This window comes from Centroberyx gerrardi, chromosome 4 (assembly GCF_048128805.1).
Source record: "Centroberyx gerrardi isolate f3 chromosome 4, fCenGer3.hap1.cur.20231027, whole genome shotgun sequence".
In the NCBI taxonomy this organism is placed as follows: domain Eukaryota; kingdom Metazoa; phylum Chordata; class Actinopteri; order Beryciformes; family Berycidae; genus Centroberyx; species Centroberyx gerrardi.
The window spans coordinates 27,339,052-27,361,261 of record NC_136000.1 but is presented as its reverse complement, the minus strand read 5'-3'; the positions used below and the strand labels follow the sequence as shown (position 1 = coordinate 27,361,261).

At 41.1% G+C, this 22,210-nt stretch overlaps 1 protein-coding gene across 14 annotated transcripts; it reads left to right on the top strand.

Moving 5' to 3' along the window:
* Positions 1 to 349: 349 nt before the first annotated feature.
* On the top strand, positions 350 to 20,274 carry wt1a (WT1 transcription factor a). Of its 14 annotated transcripts, none has more exons than XM_071922001.2 (11): positions 350 to 679; positions 785 to 863; positions 6,093 to 6,215; positions 7,368 to 7,470; positions 11,229 to 11,312; positions 14,822 to 14,854; positions 15,569 to 15,638; positions 18,347 to 18,491; positions 19,072 to 19,161; positions 19,634 to 19,726; positions 20,153 to 20,274. In XM_071922001.2, exons 1-11 carry the CDS (start codon positions 350 to 352, stop codon positions 20,272 to 20,274), a joined length of 1,272 nt encoding a protein of 423 aa, XP_071778102.1. The 14 variants fall into 14 exon arrangements, with proteins under 14 accessions (XP_071778102.1, XP_071778103.1, XP_071778096.1 ...); XM_071922002.2 differs by lacking the exon at positions 14,822 to 14,854 and adding an exon at positions 746 to 754 and having other exon boundaries at positions 15,539 to 15,638; positions 19,634 to 19,717; XM_071921995.2 differs by lacking the exon at positions 14,822 to 14,854 and adding an exon at positions 742 to 754 and having other exon boundaries at positions 350 to 693; positions 15,539 to 15,638.
* Positions 20,275 to 22,210: the final 1,936 nt, after the last annotated feature.

Sequence of the window (22,210 nt, the reverse complement as noted above, 5' to 3'; positions counted from 1 at the left end):
GCTCTTTTTTTCTGCTGCTCGTGATTGTCTTTCCCCCGCTGAGAAAAGCTGTGACTTTGCCGTTTTCGACATGAAGTTTTCTTGGACTTAAGGAGTTTCCAGAGCGGCCCGGGAGGCTGCAGGGTGTCGTAAACAACAGGCAGAAGAACCAGAGGAAGACTCCTGAAAGAGAGAGAGAGAGAGAGAGAGAGAGAGAGAGAGAGAGAGAGAGAGGAAACCCTGACTTTGCTCTGAGTTTGGATTCAGAGGGTGGAGGTTGTTTTGGACAGAAAAGTGGATAGACAGACACAGAAGCAGGCAGGTAGAAAGGTAGAAAACCAAGCAGATTTTCCTCTTCCCGGTTTTTCCCATGATGAGTTCAGACGTCCGCGACCTCAACTCCCTGCTGCCCCCCCTCCCGGCGGGCCCCAGCCCCGGCTGCCCGGCCCTGCCCGTCAGCACGGCCCCCCAGTGGGCACCCGTCCTGGACTTCCACCCGGCCGCCTCCCCGTACTCGTCCCTGGCGGCGCCCCACGCCCCCCTGGGGCCGCACTCCTTCATCAAGCAGGAGCCGAGCTGGGGGGGCCCCGGGGACCCGCACCACCACGACGCCGACCCCCATTGCGGCCTCAGCGCCTTCACCGTCCACTTCTCGGGCCAGTTCACCGGCACGGGGGCCTGCCGGTACGGGGCGTTCGGGGCACCCCCTCCCCCGCCGCCCCCTCCTCCGCCGCCGCCTCCCCCGCCGCCGCCCTCCACGAGCCAGCCGCCCTCGGTCGCCGCCGCCCACCACCTCCACCACCAGCCGCCGCCCAGGATGTTCAGCAACCCGCCGTACCTGACCGGCTGCATGGACACACAGTCTGCAGCCAGGGGCCAGACAGGTAGAGATGGAGGAGAGTGTGTGTGTGTGTGTGTGTGAGTGAGACAAAACTATCATCGCCCGTTTCAGAATCAAACCCAAGTTCTGTACTGGGGTTTTACTTTACTCATCTCATACACCCTCCTTCCTTTTGAGAAAGCTTCATTCGTTTCAGGTCGACATACGCACATCATCAAGTTTTCTAGCTGCTGAGCTGAAAAAAGTTAAGAAAGAGGCTAGAACTTGCACACTAGTTCATGCTCCCAAGGCTCTTTATGCAGAAAACACAAGGTTTCGAACCCTCGCAGGCACTTCATCAGGTATCTATTAGGTTCAGATGGTGATGGCAAAATTCCCTTGCCCAGGCGAATTAAATAATCTCTGTAGAAGCAGGAGGAACCGCGGCTTACTTTATTTGACTGTGTATTAGTATGTGCAGAGGTCAAGTGGAGGGCAAGAAACCAACTAAACTCACTTTACCCTCTGTTTTCATCTGACGTAACTCTTTCTCATGTAAATTCACAGCACAGTAAGTAGCATCAAACTGATATAAACTATATGAGGATATGGCCTTTTAAGGAAGAAGAGAATAACTTTATACTTGGTAACACTTTACAATAAGGGTACAACAATTAAGGGTTTGTTAATGCTTAATAAGCATTAACGAACCCTTAATTAACAGTTAACTAATGTGTCTGGTAATCATTTACTAATGGTGTTCATGTTAACTAAGGTATTGATTTATTTATTTAATAGTCATCTTTATAAACTATTAAATAATGTAGAAATTAATACCTTAGTTAACATGAACACCATTAGTAAATTACACATTAGTTAACTGTTAATTAAGGGTTAGTTAATGCTTATTAAGCATTAACTAACCCTTTTTAAGCATTAACTAACTCTTAACTTAGTGTACCCTTATTGTAAAGTGTTACCTTATACATTTCTGAAAATATGATTTAATTTGGTTTATATTGGTGGTTGTTCGCCTTATGACGATCACCGACTGGGGGTCAGAGGTCACCACTACACCACTGAGATATACAGGCTCATATGCACTATGATAAGCAGAGAGACCTTTTCTAATATAGAAAGATGATCCAGCTTGTACAGGGATGTGGGTCTAGACAGCTGAGCAGTTAGGATTCCTATAGGCATAGTCAACAGTGTTTGTACAAATATGAAAACATAGTGCTTTTTGCATAAAGGTAGAGACAGACCCAATTCATAGTTGAAGACATAAGTACCTAAATTATTGCAGCTGTGCATGGGTCATGCTGGTGAACTTGTTTTGACCCTGAAAACTGCTTCTCCGTGCTTTAAGTCAGAGTCACTCTGACACTTTGCGAGCTTGGAATCATAAGGTTCTATCTGACTTTTTTTTAAATCAAAATTGAGCTTTCCGCATATTCAAGATCTTTGAATGTTACTTTATGCTTGTGTGGCGTTATTTTCTTTGAAACAGAACCTTTTGAAGTTAAATATTTTAAAAGATAGAAAGTACATAACAGTTTTGCCAGCTGGTTTGTGCTTTGATGCTCAGTATCTTAGAGCTGCACTCCACCCAGATAGAACCTTATGATTAGGACTTTAATGAAGCTGCTCTTTCAGGGTGGTGGGAAACAGTTGAATCTATCAGGACCGCAGCCAAGTCTAAGCTTCATTTTTGACCCTATGAAGTGTATTGTCTGTGTTGAAGAAGGTGAATGCTAAACAATAGGCCTTCAATAGGTGATTAAAGTACTGCAGCCGTTAAGCCTCTTTACAGTAATGATGCTAAAATATCAGTCAAAATGTTACACTATTTATAATTTGCTTGTGGAATTCATAAGCATTGGTATATAATGCTGTCGAATTATTTTTGCTACAGCTGATAGAAATTAAATACTTAATATGCATAAAATACATGAATGAGGTGAGGTAAATTTGTCACAGCTAGATCAACTGGATGTTTTGTCAGTCCAGTCCTAATTAAAAGAAGGAAGTTATGGACTAAGACACATTGTTCATTTCCATCATTTTTCATTTCAAACATTAGGGAAATGTCTTTGTTTTCTCTCACATCGTTGAGTTTTCCTTGTTTGTTTGTCTAGATAGTTGTTGTTTTTAACTACAGTCTTAAAATAACACAAATAAGCTTCACTTTCTTTATTGTGAATTGCTTTTTGATAATTTACCACTTAAAATTATGAATATTTCAGTGACAACCATCAGACATGTTGGTTTTATTTGTTACTTCATATCAAACGTTTCTAAAGATTTTTGATCTCAATGAGGCCTTTTCTGGTTAAATAAAGGTTAACAAAAAAAAATAAAAATAAATAAATAAAATGGTTTTAACGATGAATGAGCTAGACACAGAAACATTGAGTTTGAGTGAAAATGAAAATTATTTTGTGGAATATTAGCGATTGAAATCTGTTGCATTTATTTTTATTCTATTCTATTTGAATTTAATTTAATGTATATTACCTTTTCCCATTTAATCAATTATTAACAGCACCTCCAACATCACCTTATAAAATCTCCTTATAAAACATCTCTGCACTGCATGAAAAGTATTGACTTTTGTGTTTTAAAAATAATTTTAAGCTTTGTTGGACAATATGCAGCGGAGAGCCACAAGGAAAGAAATGTGACAAAGGTGATGACTGGGATTCAAACCCACGATGTCACCAGTACACAGCAGGTTAAACAGCAGGGGGGCTTGTACTCTCTTCTCCTTCACATTCTCACCTAATCCCTCGGCGTTTACATCTGGGGATCGGTTGAAAAAAAGGTCGTTAGTAATAACACGCTTATCAAGCAGATCATTGAGGAATAACATGATAATCAAAGAGCTGAACCCGCCTCTAACCTCCTTTATCTGCTCCCTGCTGTGGCTGGATGAGCAGAGACAAACAAACAGCGCTGCGGGCTGAAGGCACACAGGGAGGCTGATAGCAGCACAGACAGGACAGGGTCACATGGAGTTAACTTCTACTGACACTGCAGCAAAAATATGGAGTATACAAGAGGTAGTGATTTCATATTTCTAATAGATTTCCTCTTCATCCCACCTGAAATTGTTCATGTTAAACTTTAAGCCTGTTATGAGCGGAAGTTATCAAACAAATCAAACCAATTCATGCATCGAAATTTCAGTAAGATTCATTTTCATTTTACTTTTCAATTTAGGTTCACATTGCATTAGGTTTTCATAGTTAAACAGCCTCTACTGTGCACTTTCTTCAAAACACTTATCAGTAAACTGTTCCGGTAGCCAGACTGATGACCTGTTGACTTTAGCATGGCTCATGTTTGGAGCTGACGCTTAAAATAGGACTTAAAAAGTTCTCATCTAGTCCTTGCCCTTGGACATGCAGATACAGTTCCAGTCTCTGTGAAGCTGTCATGCGTGTATAATTTAATAGAAGCATAAATATACAACTGTCAGGGCGCAAAACGAAATGAAAGTCAAAGAGTCAAAGAAAGAAAGAAAGAAAGAAAGAAAGAGAGAGAGAAAGAATGAGATTAAATGAAATTGTAGCAAATGCAAAAAAGAATGAAGAAGAATGAAATTTTCCTCAGGTTCAGTACATTTAGCAGCGTTGTTTCATTAACCATTTACCTTCTTAATAATGTTAGGTAATGTTAGAATCTCAACACATCGACAAAAAATTGAAATTGAAAATTGGAATTCTAAGCTTCAAATATTTAAACAAGGCTGAAATTCACTTTGTGAGCGGGAAACAAAGACTTTGGGTATTTCCAGACTTTGGGTTTTCCAGTCGAATACAAATTGACCTCATCGCTTGTCACCTCAGTGCTGGACTTCAAGGCAAGAACAGTATCACCCTGCACACACACACACACACACACACACACACACACACACAAAAGTCAGACAGGGGTGAGTGGAAGACGAATGGAGATGTTTAATGAGTTTTTTTTGTCTCTCCCTCCTCCCCACTCCTCTCACCCACCGGTCCACCTATTGAAGTCAGTGAAAGTGGTGCATTGTAATTAATGAAGCATGGATGCATGAGTGTGTGTGTGTTTGTGTGTGTGTGTGTGTGTGTATTCGTGCGTGTGTGTGTGATTTATGGGAGTGTGTTGTACCCCAGGTCAGTCTAAGTCATGACTCAGGCCTGGTCGGGGGTGTCAGGCACACATCCAGTCTCCCCCTAACAACAGCACTTCGTTTTCACTCTCCTCCCTCAGTGTGTGTGTGTGTGTGTGTGTGTGTGTACTGTGCAGATACGTGTGTGTATTGTGTGTAAAAGAGAAAGAGAGAAGCCTGTTATCATCATGTTGCTTACAGTAATAAAGCCAATGGAAATACATATTTTTCCCCCCTATAAAATTAAACTACCGTAAGTAAAGATCGACCCCGGATCTATTGTCTTTCTATTGGGTTTTTGGTGTGTTTGTTACTGTGCTTATACCTATATTTCAATAAAATGACACATACAGTAGCTGTCTCTGTATAGCTGAAACTATAAGGATGCTCCAAACACTAAAGAGTTTTGTTCCAAAATGAGATATCCACCATTTGAAAAACATTACAAAATTGTAAATTGATAGCAAACAAAATTAAAACAAATGATTTTACTTTTTAAGGACAGGAGTTAAGACCTTGGTTGACAAAATGCGAACACTTTTACAGACTGAATTCTCTACATTTTAGAGACATTGAATGATAGATTTAAGGAGATCAATCTTTGTTACAAAATGCCCAAGACTAAAATTGAGCAGATTCACTTTAAAAAAAAGGTCTATTAACTAGTACTACTGCTTTTGAATGCACCAAACTGTGACTTACTGTGACACATTCGGGGTCTCAACCCACTGTCTGAGAAACACTAGTTTAGAGACTGATAGTATTTCACACTTTGGCAGCTTAAAAAATTGGGTCCTTTTCTTTTTCATTGCAGTCTTTATATTTCTGTTTAGCTCCATGTTTAGATTTGTGCTGTTTTCTGCTGATCCGTTCAGCTGTGACTTCACTTCTAATTTTTTTTTATCATAATTTTTATATAACTTGATTCTGTACTTCCTGTTCAGCATGGAGAAAGTAATGGATTACACATGATGGCATTACATTAATCTGGTTACAATAAAGTAGTAATTGTATCCATTACACCGTTTGCAAGATTATGGACACTAACATCATTTTTTACATCTTGCACTGTTTTTAATGGTTGTATACAATGATGATAATACGCTTGCTGTGACTGTGTGTATTTACTGCTGTGTTGTGCTGCAGGTTACGGCGCGGTCGCGTTCGACGGGCCCGGCGGCTACGCTCACACTCCCACACACCACAGCTCCCAGTTCCCCAACCACTCCTTCAAGCATGAGGACGCTTTAACTCAGCAGAGCACTATGGGTAAATATCACCTTTACTCTCACTCTGACGTGTGTGTGTGTCTTTGCGTGTTTGAGTATGTGGACGCTTATTGATGTGTGGGTTTTTGACACTTGTATCCTCACAAGCAAACAGTAAATTATACAAATTTGCCGTCATTTTTGTCCCCCTAGAGACCCCGTAAGAGTTTCATTGATAACAACATTTTCAGTTCGAACTCATTTTTACTGATGCTTGATGGATCTTTTATGTAAAACCCCTTCCAGAGGTTTGAGACAGTCCTATGTAAAGGTTTTGAGTCTAACCATGCAGGTTTTCAGGCAATTGTAAAAATGCCGTTTCAAATCTAACCATTTTTAAGCAAATTCCCCTTTAGAGCTGAGGGTTTTAAAGCTCATTCAAAACAAATTTGACCAACTTTTGTGCAAAATTTGTATTTTTTTTTCCCGAAAGTTGGGTACCTATTTTTATCTTTCCTTAGTCTTTGAACAACAATGCACCAGAGCTTTCCAATAAGAAAAAAAGCAGCTCTGGTTTTTAAACTTTCTGTATGAGTACAGCTGCATGTCAGCTGTATACTCATACAGAAACTCATACTGTCCTGTCCCTTATCCCGACGTCTCCGCGGTGACCTCGCTCCTCGGAGGTATAAATCAGCCACATCCTGAGTCACAACTCCCTCAGCCCTGCTTTCATCCGCCCACCTATCCCTTTAATCCCTCCACTGCCCATGTTATTGGTAAATATTTAGATGTATGTGCTGCAAGTTTTTTTACGAAGCCGCCGCTGTAAATTTCAGGCTTTTTTTTTTTTTTTTTACGGCAAAGATAACTGGGGGAATCGGAGCTGAGAGGCGTTTTGGAATGTGGACAAATTGTCCAGGGAGCCATTCGCTATATCGGGGTAGAAGGGAGAGAGAGAAACACTAACCGTAGGTCTTTTATTTGTAGTAGAAGCTGGAGAGAAAAAGGGAGAAAAATAAGAGAGAGGGAATAGTTTAAAAGGAGATGAGAGATGGGAAAAGTTCAACTGATGATGTTCATGGATGATATTGCCATCTTCTTCCATCTTCGTCTCCATCTTCTGTTTGCTTGTGTGTGTAAATGTGCAAATGCATTTGTATATGTGTACTTATGCACCTGTGTGTGTGTGTGTGTGTGTGTGTGTGTGTAGCAGAGCAGCAGTATCCCGTCCCTCCTCCTGTCTATGGATGCCACACACCTTCAGACAGCTGCACAGGCAGCCAAGCTCTGCTACTGAGGAACCCTTACAACAGGTAACACACACACACACACACACACACACACACACACACACACACACATTTAGACATGCACTCTAACACAATTGTGCACTCTCTCTCCTCCTGTCTATCTTTGTGCAACATCTACTCTTGCTGTAAACAAACAGCAACAATTAAACCTGAAATCGGATTGGAAATATTTCAAACACCTATTGTTGATTGTTTCATGTCAAATATAGTGAACAACAGCAGTTCAGTGAAAGGCAGCCAGGATATAGTTCTGAACAGGATGTTCACCTTCAGGACAGGTCTGTCTGCCTTTGTGGCTTCCTTTATGTTTTGTTCCTCTTCCTCTCTCTGTGTACTTGGACAAAAACGGCCAAGGCTGGATTCACAGAGACAGCAAAAAAATCAAAATCTCCACATGGATTCTTGTTGTTTTCCTGTTAACGGGTTAAAAATCAGAATTTCCGTTCCCGCGCGAATGCAAATGAATTGCTTTCTGATGGACGGACACCTCGAAAAGTCATGGTGCCACTGAGCACGCCCAGGAAAAAGGAAGTGAAGCAACAGTGGCAGGAAGCTCTCCTGAAGGAGACCGGCTTGATTTACTGACGGGAAATGATTAAAAATAAAAACCATACTGAAGATCAAGTTATTCTACTCGCTACTGACTTTCTACAGAACTAAGCCGGCCAGTCGTTATTATTTTACTATTTTTAAAACCGCTGGTTATTTCCTTTGGCACGATGTGTATTTTCTTCCAAAACAGACGACAGGCCTGTAGAGTAAAAGCCTTCTAAAATGATTCTGGGGTGACTTTTAGGAGATTTTCTCCTATCTACCATTGACACAAGGTAGGCCCGGGTTCAAGCCCCTGTGACAGCAAGCATCCGCCCTGCTGCAGTGTCCTTGAGCCGGATAGTGACTCCCCACCAGCCTGAGGAGCGCTGTTCTGTAGCTGACCCCGGAGCTCTGACCTCCCTGTGGGGACGCAAAATGATAGTAAATCCCCCAAAAAGCTGTTGAGCAGATACAGTAGTAGGTACGGAGGCTGTGGCAGTCTGAATATATAAAAGCTGTCATGAGGAGCAGGACAGAGTTCAGCAAAGCTAAGATAAACTCACTACTGGTGACTCGACTCCAACCAGCGGTGAATTCCTACAGGGGGGAGCGGAGGATAGAGCAGCTTGGCATCATGGGAATTTGTAGGAAACAATCGGAAACAATTCGAAACAATCTACACAACAATCTACACAACAATCTATAAAACAATCAGTCACATTGTCTCTGTTTGAGTGACATTTTGCAGATGAACCCCTCCTTCAAACTGTTTCCATTGGTACTGGTGGAAAACTGGACTTGTAGTTTCCTCTATTGCTGTATTCCTTAACCCTACAATAAATAAGCCTATGTATGGTCAAATGGTTAGCAGGTTTACTATACTATAATACTATAATACTATACTTACTATAATATTACTTTTTAGAATATTGCTTTTTAAAGCATTACATAGCATTATGACGAAGAAGCAATATAAAGAATTCAGTTTTTTAAAATTATGGTTTATACACTCACTTATTTTCATGAAACAATAGAAAAAAGATACAGGTAAAAAAATGTAAGACCCATACAGAAAGCTGATTGATTCCCGTTTTGAACCTCAGCAACACCGTTCACAAGACGTTTTCCAAAGCGATATCATCTGGCGTTCGCTTGCTTGCAGTATGTTAAGAACCAGTGTCAGAGAATGGCTGGCTGAGTGGTTAAAACACTAAAGATATAACAACAGGATTTTCTATTAACCAAACAGCTAACCATGAATTCTTCCCTGAACCCGACTGGGAGAAACTGCATGTGACAAAAATCCCCATATAGGAGATCCATCGCTACAAGGAGATTGTACACGCATTTCATAAACAATCCTAGTCAATCGTGTACAATTTTTCATCCCGCGAATACAATAATGAGAACATTTTGAGGGGTCCATCCAAACTGTTTGCTTGTTCGTATGTTTCTAAATGAGCTGACATTCCTCACATGCCTCTGACATGGTGTTTTCCCGCGGCGGGGGAACAGAAAGAATCTAAATACCGGAGCAGGGCTTGATAGTGATGTTGGGGTGGGGGGGGTGGGGGTTAGTGGACACCGGCTGTCCTGGAAGTCTCCGTCTGAGGGTTCTTCTCTGTCATAAACATAACTGGTATCTGCTTACACACACACACACACACACACACACACAGAGCTGGGAAGGCTCATATGAGTTGGGTCAGTCCTCTAATCTCGCAGCCTGGTACCAACAGGACTGTATTTACTCTGCGGGCCGTCAGCTTGGCCGGCTGGAGCAACATGAAATAAAAACACACGGAGGTCTTATCAATCCAGAGAGAGAGAGGGAGAGAGAGAGAGAGAGAGAGAAAACCAAGAGACAGTATAAGACTATCCCTCTCAAAGTATTCACGTGCAATATGGAGTGTAAAGACACAGACAGACCCTAAATACGGCAGCAGCAGATTCTAAAGAGTTAGTTCCTCTGTGTTTTATCAATCAATGGACTTCCAATTAAACTTAAACTCAATTTCAGCTTTGACAAAAGTCAGTTTTTAACCCTGTGACAAACCTGACAACTCACTGCTAAAGATCCAGGCTCACCCAGTGTGTTTACAGTACATGCACCTCAGTTTCCCGTAATGATTCGTCATACTCAAGCATTGCTGCATCATATGCTCAAGCTGTTTTCCAGACTATGAGAAAGCTGAGTAAGGCCAACGCTAGCTGGGATACAGATGCACGTAGACACATTAGCCCATTTTCCAGTTTTCCCAGTGGGCCGGTTGACCTGCTGTGGTTTTTCTGCTCTGCTCTTCCCAGAGATCAGCTGTCAATCAAACAGTGTGTTTCAGTACTGTGACGTCTTTCTCCTTGGATTTTCTGTTGATGCAGTTTGAGTTTCTCTTTTCTTTGTCTGTTCAGCCATGGTGGCTATCACTGCTCATGCTAACTACCCAGTTCTTCTTCTTCTCTTTATTCCAAACAAACCGCTTCTGCTGGAAATGATTTTTTCCAGGAAAGAGCTACCAGAGAACAGCAAATGTAAAAACTTTCATGAACTGGATATACGTTGAATCACTGTTGTGTTACATAAATCAGCGATAGAGTACAAAAATGGACATTGATTTATATGAAAATGTCGCAGACTATCACTTTAAATCTTATGCTCAACCTCCATTCAAACCATTTTTCACTCACCACAAATACCATTTGTGCTCTGCTGGCTCCATGCCCCTGCTATACTGTAAAATAATAGCTGTGTAATGAGCAGGGTACCAGGCACCACATCCACCCCATCCAGACTGCTGCGATCCTGCAGGTGGTATGATAGAGGGGGCTGGGGTGTTAGGGGGCGGGAGCTATAAATCCAGTGTGTGTGTGTGCAGATTTGTGGTAGTGTATTAAATCACATGGCAGGTCTAAATAATGATTCTGGAGTCTGCTGTGTTTAATAAAAGATGACTGTTATGGGGGAATTTTGCTTTCTTGGTGTCTGTCTGAGGCACATTCTTTAACCAGTTACCTCAACTCCACCTGCAACTGTGTGTGTGTGTGTGTGTGTGTGTGTGTGTGTGTGTGTGTGTGTGTGTTAGCTTTTTTCACGAGAGTGCTTCTACTGAGGATACACGAAGGGAAAGACAGCCAAGCAAACACACACACACACACACGGCCTAGTAAAGAGTTACAGTACATGGCATGGCTCATGAGCTTTTCTTCTACATTTTGTCTTTCCTCCACAGCGGAGACAATTTATATCAAATGGCCTCTCAGTTGGAGTGTATGGCATGGAACCCTGTCAATTCGCTGGCATCCACCATAAAGAGGTAGGAACTCATCTCTCGCATTTGTTAAAAATGGCAGTGGTCGGTCAAATAGCTCAGACACCAGAGAGGTAGTTCTGGTGAGGCTTTTCTCATTTCTCATCTCATCATGATATTTTTGGCCTGGCAGCTTCCGTGCTTAAAGGACTACGTTTTTGGGAGTGTGGCCCATTGGTCACCTTATATGTGACGAAAGGATTGGCACCAAAATCATCTCTGTGTCTCCAGTAGATAGCTCTGTCTGGTGCGCATGCTAACGCTGTAGCATACAGTATGTTAAGTAATCTTAGGCGACTAGCATTATCCAAAAAGTGAGAAAATGAGAAGTTGTAGCAGCTCTAAGATTGAAGGTTGTTCATTTTAATGACGCATGTAAACCTGTCAGGTTAAAGGATTGGTAAAACAGACATAAAATTAGACAAAAAAAAAGGCACTTCAAGTGGTAGAAGATGTCTCTTCACGCAAGTCTTTGAGCATAATTTGTTTTGTTTACACAGCAAGTGAGCGAAGTTAGCCAGACAGCTAACGTTTTTGCACTGTTGATTCATAATCTACTTCAGTAATGATGAAGAATAAGATTTTGTTTTCAGAAGTTATGAATCATAGGCCATAGAAAAATACCATCTTCAGATTACTAACAGGTCTATCTTCATACTTTGGATTATGCTAGTCAACTACAATTACTTAACATACTGTATGCTAAAACGTTAGCATGCGCACCAGGCGGAGCGATCTACCAGAGACACAGAGATGATTTTGGTGCCAATCCCCTCATCAAATATTGGCTAAGATGACAAATGGGCCAAACTCCCAAAAAGTTATAGTCCTCTAATTAGTTGAAGAATTGTATTGTGGGTATCCTGCTGGATCGGCATCTATATACTCAAAAGTTACATTTTCTAATTGTGCCATATGACATCCCATTTCACTATCAAATTAAAGCAGAAACACCTTAGAAACAGAGGAAATAATCATTGTAGTGTCAGGGTTCACTAAGCAGGCAGCGTTACAGCCACCATTAAGAGGTATGTAATGTATGTCATCATGACCTGCATAGCTGCGTGCTGGCCAGCGTCTGCGTCAGCTCACAAATACCTTTCTGCTCTGAGCCAACAAGCATTCATCATAGTTACAGATGAATGTGTGTGTGTCTGATAAAGATTGCTAATGTGCACAAAGGGGTGGTAGCGAGAGGGAATGGGTATGTTTTAGGTGTGTGTGTGTGTATGTGTGTGTGCATGCAAGTGTCTGTATGCGGGGGCGGTGGACTCAGGTTCATTAAATCAGATATCTGAGCATTGTTGGGCCCGGTGATTTAGGGGCCTGCTAGGGGTCTGTCTGTGGTACACATCATTATTCACTTCAGTGATCGGAGAGCCAAAAATGCTTTCAATCACACACGCGTGCGCGCGCACACACACACACACACACAGGATTTTCAAAGTCTTCTGGTACACAGAGAGTTGTGTGCATGTTTTCTTGTACCTAAGCACTCGTTCAGTTCATTCATGTGTTCGTCTCTACCTACTTTACTCTCTTTCTGTTAGAATTCTGAGATCCTGACTTTATTCTCAGAATTCTGATATTAAACTCAGACTTTTGACACACTGTGAAACATTTAGAGTTCTGAGTTCTTTATTCTCAGACTTCTGACTTTGTTCTCAGAATTCTTTTATTCTCAGAACTCTGACTTTATTATCAGAATTCTGGGATTAATTTTCACAGTATGTATTTATGCGTTCATTTTCACAAGGACAGATATGTGCAACATTAGTTGTATGAAAGCATTTATTCATTTTTATTTTTATTAACCAAGCAAGTCATTTGAGAACTAATTTATAGTGAGAGCTTGACAAGAAGCAAAATACTTGAGTGGCAGGTGTTGGGATTAAAGTAACATATAATAAAACAACATACAAAAATGTAAAATACATTTTCATGAAATTACATACAAATATACAGTATAAATATATAAAATAAAATAAAATAAAGATAGGGTGAAAGGGACGACAAGGACACAGCACAGACGCAAGCAAGGCAACAACAGTCAGAACTACAGACGGATCTTCAGAGAACACACCCATTTCATGGTGTTTTGTGTTTAGTTGGCCTTGCTCAGTGGCACGTCAGCCAGCCTGCCTCTTCTGACTGTGTTTCTATTTCTTTCTCATCGGCTTGACTGCTCTCTCCATTGTGCTTTCTCTGTAAATGAGGGGGAGTGGGAGAAGTAAGGGGAGGTGGAGGGGAGTAGTAAAGCAAAAGATGAGGAGCAGAAAGGAAAGGAAGGAGGAGGAGGAGGAGCAGGGAGCGAGCAAGAAGACAAGTAGATAAAGAGGAACGGGGCAAGGAAGAGTAGGAGAATAGAGGAGAGGAAGAGGAGATGGAGAGTCCGCTTTGAGCCTGTAGTTTTTGTTTCCAGTCAACATGCCAGGTTAGATAAGGGTTGAAACGCTGAATGAAGGAAAGAATGAATGAATAAGTACCAAAACGAGTACCAAACGTACTGCAAACGAGTAAAGCAACATACTGTATGGAGAAAAAAAACAACTTCCAAGCAGATTTACACTCTGTCTAGCGCTGACGCAGCTTCCAGCGCTCTCCTCCTGTCCTCCTGTCCTTGGGAGACGCGAGGCAGACAAAGAGCACCTTATGACCGCCCGCCATATACTGTGCGTTCACATTCCACGCGGCACAGGATGCAAACTCCCATCCTCCTCGTTTGGTTAGATAGATTGAAATATAACACATTTTCAAAGACAAGAGCTTTTCTGTGCCTCCGCGCGTGTGTTATCATAATGGATAGGAGCGGCAGCGCTGGCAGCTGCGTCGAACAGAGCGGGGTTTTGTTCTGCTCTGTAGCTCGGAGCGAGGCGCTGGAAGCCACTTGGTGTTGCGCTGATATTAATGTTTCTTTATTAGCCGCGATGAATTCAGAGGCGTCTGGGGTTTTGGAAATGCATGCTGTGCTTGCCGAATTGAGAGTGCAGCATTAGATGATAGTATTATGTGAATCAGTGTCATCTAATGGGAAAAGGTACATCTTGTGGTGTCTGACCAATGCTGGAACAGTTCCCAACAAACATTTAGACGTTGAATAGATGTTGATGATGTTGAAAACAGCGGGAAAATGAAAGTTGAGGAAACATCTGTAATCGTCCATAGCTGCTACCTGCATCGATTTGTGAAATCAGAACCTAAATATCTTTCTGATATCAGTTCTAAACAGTTTCCAAAGCTGTTTTAACATAATTTTTTACAGTGCTGTAATATCAAACAGTGAAAATTTTGTGCTTGTTTGAGTTGATGTTGAACTTGGCCACTTCTTGCACAAGTCATCCGTACACAAAAACATAGACATGCATGCATACACACACACACACACACACACACACACACACACACACACACAGTCCCTCATACATCTCTCCTCCAGCCCCCTCTCTACAGGGTTTAGCTGGATAAATGGCACTCTGACAGAGCAATTTGCCCCAGTACATCAAGACAAGTTACAGCTCCGCTGACGGCTCTGACCCGTCAAGCGGTCGGTCTGTGTTTTGCGTTATGGGGGGAGGGATTTCCCTGCTCGCCAACAGGACAAAGTGAACATGAGTGAATAATGATGCTTTCATGACCCTACCTGCACACAGTATGCTCAGCCAAACAGTATTTTATGCTGTATATTCCGTCCGGTATGTATTTATATGTATTGTACGTCTATATAGCATTGAATCATGTTCTTGCATCTTATTTTATCGTATATTTTAGATGTTTTAATGATTGATTTGTCTGTGCTGGATACTTTATGTTCATCCTATTTGGCACCAATCCACATGGAAAGTGTCCTTTTACATGTAGACGAACTAGGCCAAATTACATTTTTCTGTTTCCAAGAGGAATTAAGCAGCACAGCAAATTTTTCAGTATTGATGAGTGTTGATCTTTCAGTGATAATTATTTAGAGTTGACAAGTGTTGATTGGAGACTTGTTTGTCCTCTCATAGAGCTGATATTGCTCTGGAGTAGCTGTTCAAAACTATTAAAATGTGTTAAATTAACTCTGATGGGTGTGATAGAAACACTGGCATATGGTGTTGATTTTTACACTCATAGTTAAATTAACACTGACAGTTCTGCTGCGAGTACATGAACAAATACATTTCTCTCCCTTTGTCTGACTCACTCTTCCTATTACTCTCTCACTCTCTCTCTCTCTCCCTTTGCATTGGCAGCCATGCAGCAGGCTATGAGAGTGACCCCAGCACCCCCATGGTGTACAGCTGTAGCACACAGTACCGCATACACACACATGGAGTCTTCAGGGGAATACAGGTAAGACTCACTACTACTGCTACTACTGCAGCATCAGGTTTCTGTCATTTAAATATGAATGACCAACTTCTAATGAGTATTTTTTGATTTATGCATTTGTCTTTTTTTTCTTCTCTTCATCAAGAGTCAGGTCAGTCAGTGGTGACACAAGTCATGTCTGTTCTTCACTGAGGAGTATCTAATTAATAAAAGGAATTAAAAGTTATATTATTGCGAACATTTAGCTTTAACTATGAATCTCAACGCCTTAGCTGTGAATTCTCCCACAACTCCCACAATCCTCTTCACATATTCTTAAAGACGTGTATGTCATCACCTTGAATGCGCTGTGGGACAGAATCCATACTTGTCGTTTTTGTCCTTTTTTGTTTTCAAGCTGCACTCCAAGTCTGCAGAGGTCGTCTTTAGGTCACACAGCCCTTCTGTCTGCACACACATACACTTTCCTTATGTGCTTAGGGTCAGGATCAGGACACACACACAAATATACACACACTTGCATATGCTCGCTTTGTCATACACATGCGTTAACTTGTGTGCACATAGAAACACACGCAAAGCCTTGGTCAGCATTTGCTAGCCAACGTGGGATGAGAAAAGCATTAATGAAAAGAGAAAAAGAAGAAGAGTTTGTTTTTTTTAAATGAGTGGAGGAAAGGAGATGAGGACAAGAGTGGAGCCTGATGCAATGAGCAGGCTATGTGAAGAGGAAATACTGATCTGTAGCAGAGCCGAGATTTACAAACACACACACACACACACACACATACACACACACACATGAATGCCCATGCACACACATACGCACACGCATATACACACATTTTTAAAAGGCAGCTCAAAAGGCCAAGAGGAATCTTTTTCCACAAATCCATTAGCAGTAAAGAAACACACACACACACACACACAGTGGTACGCTGGGTAAAGATACAGTTTCCATACGAGGATCAGCATGTTAATAAATCATTAGATTTTAATTATTGTCTGTCAGCAGCTCTAAAGGACAGAGAGCAGAGATTCTCCAGACCTGCTCTTAGTCCAGAACAGGACTTTTTGACATCCTTCTTTCTTTCTTTATTTCTTTTTCTTTCTTTTGGAGTCTGTTTGGTGCTTCACCCTGGTCTTTTTCATTTTTTTTTATTTATTTTTTTTACTTTTTATAGAAATGGATTGCACAAAACACTCATAAGAGGTCTGGCTCAGTACGAAACACTAAAAAACCAAACAAACTCTCCCTCTTCTGCCTTTGAAAGTATAATTTATGAGCTGCAAAAATGTTTGATAACATATTGAGTAGCTGAGTGATAGTTTGCTCCATAATTGTCATTACAGGTATTACGCCAATTAATACAGTAAATAGCAATGGAATTTAATCGTTTATGAAAATCGGTTTATGACTAGCAATTAACAAAAAATATTAAACAGCTTTATTGAATACTCAATTATGATTGGCCAATGAACAGACCGCTGTTTCACATTTAATCATATCGCTCCGCAGTCAAGAAGATCATTCCAATTTATTGATTTCTAATCAATTTTTTGGGGCGGAGGCTTGTAAGTACATCTGTACTTTCTCTGGCCTTACATAGATTCAATGATCAAAATCAGGTCACAAAGGCCCTTCTTTTCTTGACTTTAGACTGTCACCTTTTACTGTTTCAGGATTATTTGTGATTTTAGGCTGAACGTGTCGATTTACACCACATAACACTGTCAACACTCTAACCCACTCTATCCCTCCTCCAGTGTGTAACTGCTCTAATTTACTTATCAATAGCCGCTAACAGTACTAATTACAACACGGCTGACCTCTGAATCTCTGGGGTCATTATACTAAACACCGAGGAAATGAAGAACAGATGGCTGTAGAGAGAGGGGGGGGGGGGGGGGGGTGTTAAAAGGGGCGTGGAGTTAGGGAGGGAGGAGGGAGACTAGTGCAGAGAAAGAGGAAAGAGAAGAGGGATGGAAGGGAGGAAGTGATGGAGGACGAGGGTTATGGGTGAAGTGAGGGGAACGGGGAGATACGCATCCCAGCCCAGCAAACATGTAGTCAACCCACACAAACACATAATTTTAACAAAATTATATTATGGCACAGTAAAAAAAAAATATGAAAACAGCTTTGTGAATTGTTTTGAATGGATATCAGGTCTTGAACATTTTACGTGTGTTGACAGCCATATGTGTGAGTGTCATCATGGCTGAAAACATGACAAAATACAAAAGTGATGATTAGATTTAGTCTATAGGGGACGATCTAAAAGCACATGGTTTGGATTGGAGCCTACGACCATTTAAGCCGCTAATGTGTTTTTTCCTGTTATTTTCTTGCCTCTCCTCCAAGTGTATCTGCAGTGAGCAGTGTGGATCTAATGGGGGGCTCTGGAAGGGGGTCTGTCTAAAAGGCGTGACTAACAGCTCCCTCTGGACTGCAGGCCGTCTGGGGGTCATTCTACTACTAATTCTCATCTAATGAATATATGACCGTTTTAATATAATGAGCCCCACAAGCCAGACAGATCACATCCACTTATTTACACACTGGACAGATTTAATCGCCTGTTATAATTATCTAAATTGCGATTTACTGGTTTAATTATTGATATCCACAGAGAATTATCTTTTTGTGTTAATTCATGCCTTGAGTGGATTGGGTTTAAATGATTTGGTGTGTGTGTGTGTGTGTGTGTGTGTGTGTGTGTGTGCAGGATGTGCGGCGGGTGCCTGGCATCGCCCCGGCCATCGTGCGGTCAGAGAGCAGCGAGAAGCGTCCGTTCATGTGCGCCTACCCAGGATGCAACAAGCGCTACTTCAAACTGTCTCACCTGCAGATGCACAGCCGCAAACACACAGGTGAAACCAGCACTGACGCAATGGAACCAGTCCTGAAATAGGATATTTACATATAACAGATTTATCTTTTTAAAGGTGCTGCATGTAGCATTTTTAAACATCAATATATCACTGTCAAATTGATTGTGACACTTTGGTAAAATTACTGTAAACAAATGAGATCATGGTTGAGATGACTGGTAGCCTCTATCTCACACCAGTGGTATTGTTAGTGCTAGTGTTTCTCAAAATTAAGACTACATTTCCCATAAACCCCCTTGCTTTCTGTCGTAATGAGGATGTTGCTTTCTTCAGTCAAAGGTTTTCTCTTCACTGGAGAGGATAAACATGTTGGAAGTGATTTTCCCATGCATGCTTTTGCCTCATAGACCCAGTTTAGAGAAATCAAGAAGGAAAGTAAGGACTTTAGACTATTTTAATTTGTATATAGACATGAGCATATAGCACAATGATAGATCACAAGACTCTAGACTTTTGTGCTTTTCTTCTTGAAGGTATCATGCGTGTGTCATCTGTAATTATAGGAAAGGCATGTTAAGAAAAGCTGAATGTCTTCCTCCTCTCTCCTCTCTCTGTCCAGGAGAGAAACCGTACCAGTGTGACTTCACAGACTGCGGCCGGAGGTTTTCTCGCTCCGACCAGCTCAAAAGACACCAGAGGAGGCACACAGGTTCGGTTTTTAAATCTGCCTCTTTTGTCTTGTTTTCATTTCCTTATCTTTTTCCCTCTCTCCTTGCCCTGCCTCACTCTTCGCATGACATGTCATTTTGTGGACAGTACAGCCTTTTGAAGTACACACTTACTGATCTTCCCTCAGATGTATTCTTCTTAGTGCACACTTCTGAGCGTTCACTTTGGTATGCTGAAGTTGCTAAAGGCTGGGCATACTTTGGAATGGCTTCCCTGCAAGCCTCTGCTCTACTATATTTTTCTATCTCCCTCTGTGTGTGTGTGTGTGTGTGTGTGTATGTGTGTGTGTGACTGTACGGATGATCCTGAACGTGTTTTTGTGTGCACATGTGTGAGCTCGCACTTGTGTGTGCTATGTGTGTGATTGCGAATGTGTGTTTTTGTGTGTGTGTGTGTGTGTGTGTGTGTGTGTGTGTGTGTGTGTGTGTGTGTGTGTGCATATATGTGTTTAGGAGTTAAACCCTTCCAATGCGAGACGTGTCAGAGAAAGTTCTCTCGGTCTGACCACCTTAAGACACACACCCGGACTCATACAGGTAAAACAAGTGCGTAAACTTTTATTTTTCCACATCTTCTTCATCTATTTGACTTTTAGATATATCACATGCAATGCTATTACTGCTAAAGATGAGCGGCAGTGTAATTTTACAGCATAGAGTTTTTCTAAATTATTAAAATATTATTATTAAAATTGTAAGATAAATTTAAAGTCTATCTCATCTTCCCCTACAACTCATCACCAGCATAATGTTCTAACATTTCTCTCAATTTCTTTCTCTCTGTTCCAATCTTTTCTCTTCCCTTTCTCTTTCTTATTTCATTATTACTCCATCTACCTTCCATCTTCTCTTAACCCCCCCTTTCCTCTCTCCTACTCTTTTTTCCCCCTCTTGACATTACTCTTCCTCCCTCTGTCCCTCTCCATCCCGTCTCTCTCTCTCTCTCTCTCTCTCTCTCTCTCTCTCTCTCAGGTGAGAAGCCATTTAACTGCCGGTGGCCAAACTGTCAGAAGAAGTTTGCCAGGTCTGATGAGTTGGTGCGGCACCACAACATGCACCAGAGGAACCTCACCAAGCTTCAGCTGGCCATCTGAGGCTGCGTTCACCCTGAGTGACTGTTTTACATGTAAACATCTGGGTTACATCGGGGTTAAAACTCAGATTTTCTGCTTTTGGGTAAATCCAAAACTTCTCGCACCCCCCCAAAAAAACAGCCTCTAGGTTCCAGGGGAGTCCACTGTACAGGGAGGTCAAAGGTCATGGTCAGCTACAGCACAGCGCCCCTGGAGCTTAGCGGCGTTTCCACTGATTGATTGCAGTATCATACTATATGGCAAGCCATTGTCATTCGCAGCACTCTGGTAATTCTGTATTTGATGAGGAAACATGGTTTTTCTTACGGCTGTTGTAAATATCTCTAGGTTGAACTACTTTAACAAGTGTATAAGATTTATTTATTATCTTTTGTGAACAAAAAATTCTTTCACTGGAATGATTTTGGGGACAAAAGTCTCATTGGTTGACAGTGTCAACCACTGAGGCTAGTTTCTCTTTGCCGTATTCATGTACATGACAGACCTGTCTGCCTTTTTCTTATTCTTGTCATAGTTCTGCCACAACAGTTAATGCTGGTTTTTATTTTTAAAAAAAGCAATTACAATTGAATTGAACAATTTCCATCTCAACACACAAATCCACATTGCAAACACAATATGCCTTTTGGGTTCTATTAAAAAAGCTGAAGCAAATATCTTCTTTTATTTTGGAGTGAAGTGAGGTTAGCATTTTTCTTCTAGCAGCGCTCAGTTCTCTCGGAGCTAAATCGTCTCTTGTCTCTGTGGTGTGTAAATATTGCTGGACTTTGGCAGTGTTTTAGACATTGCGAGCTATAAAATATGTCTGCTGGGTCACACTGGCTCTGTGGCCAGGACATTATGGTCAAGATGTAAATAATAGTTCTTCGCCATGGGAACTGAACTCTTTTCATGGGGGAAAATATGTAACTTAACTGATATAATTTAGACTTAGAATTCATTGGATGGATCCAGGAACTGTTTGTAATTCCTTTCTCTTTCTTGCTTTCTTTTGATGTGTAGTAATATTTGTGTCATAAAACACCAAAAGTCAATGAAACATTCTGTTGGATTTTTTTTTTACTCGAAAGTGTGGGATAATTGGAAATTATAGTTTGTTTCCCCTCTGTTTAAATGTATTGTGGCTGTTTTGATACAGTATCAATTTGTCTCTGTGGTCTTTATTTTTTTTTAACATTAACTCATCTTTCGTTATTAATCTGCAAAATTGGAATGAAGTAATCAAACTCACATAATAGTTTTATTCCAGATAAGATATCAACCATTTTAAAATATTTTTTTTTTTTATAAAGATTGCTGGCAAATAAAACTTTAGACACCATTAATTTATAAATAATGGTCTTCAAATGAAACCTTTCAATAGGATACAGTGTACAGTGAATCACCATGTTAACATACAGGGCAGTTTGGAGTATCCCCCCCATAAAACTGTTTTATAATAATACTCATTTTAAAACATTTAAACATTATTAGAGAGCACATTTGTAAGTGACAAGACAAAGTTCCAACTCCCTTTAGACTCTACTGTGTGCACTCTCATAGACACAAAAGAACAAAAAGTTGCACAAGCATAAACGGACTCACACACACACACACACACACACAGTACAGTACAGTGCCATCCACTTTGCTCTCTTTATCTCTCACCAGATTCCTCATCACATTCCTTGGCTGTCCTCACAGTGAAAAAAAGGAGCAGCATCGGCAGATAAAAATGAATGTGTTTTCTCTCAAACTCTCAACTCTCTTTCACTCTTTTCACTCTCTTTTACTCCCCCCTCTGCTTCCTCTCTCAACTTCTCTCTCTCTGCTGTTCATCCTTCCTATCCCGCCATAAGCTTTCTTTCCTTAAGTGAAAATCCACTGTACGTGAATTTATTTCCATGTACAATTCCTATGATCTTCACTCAGTATCAACAGCAACCTAAAGCTTCAC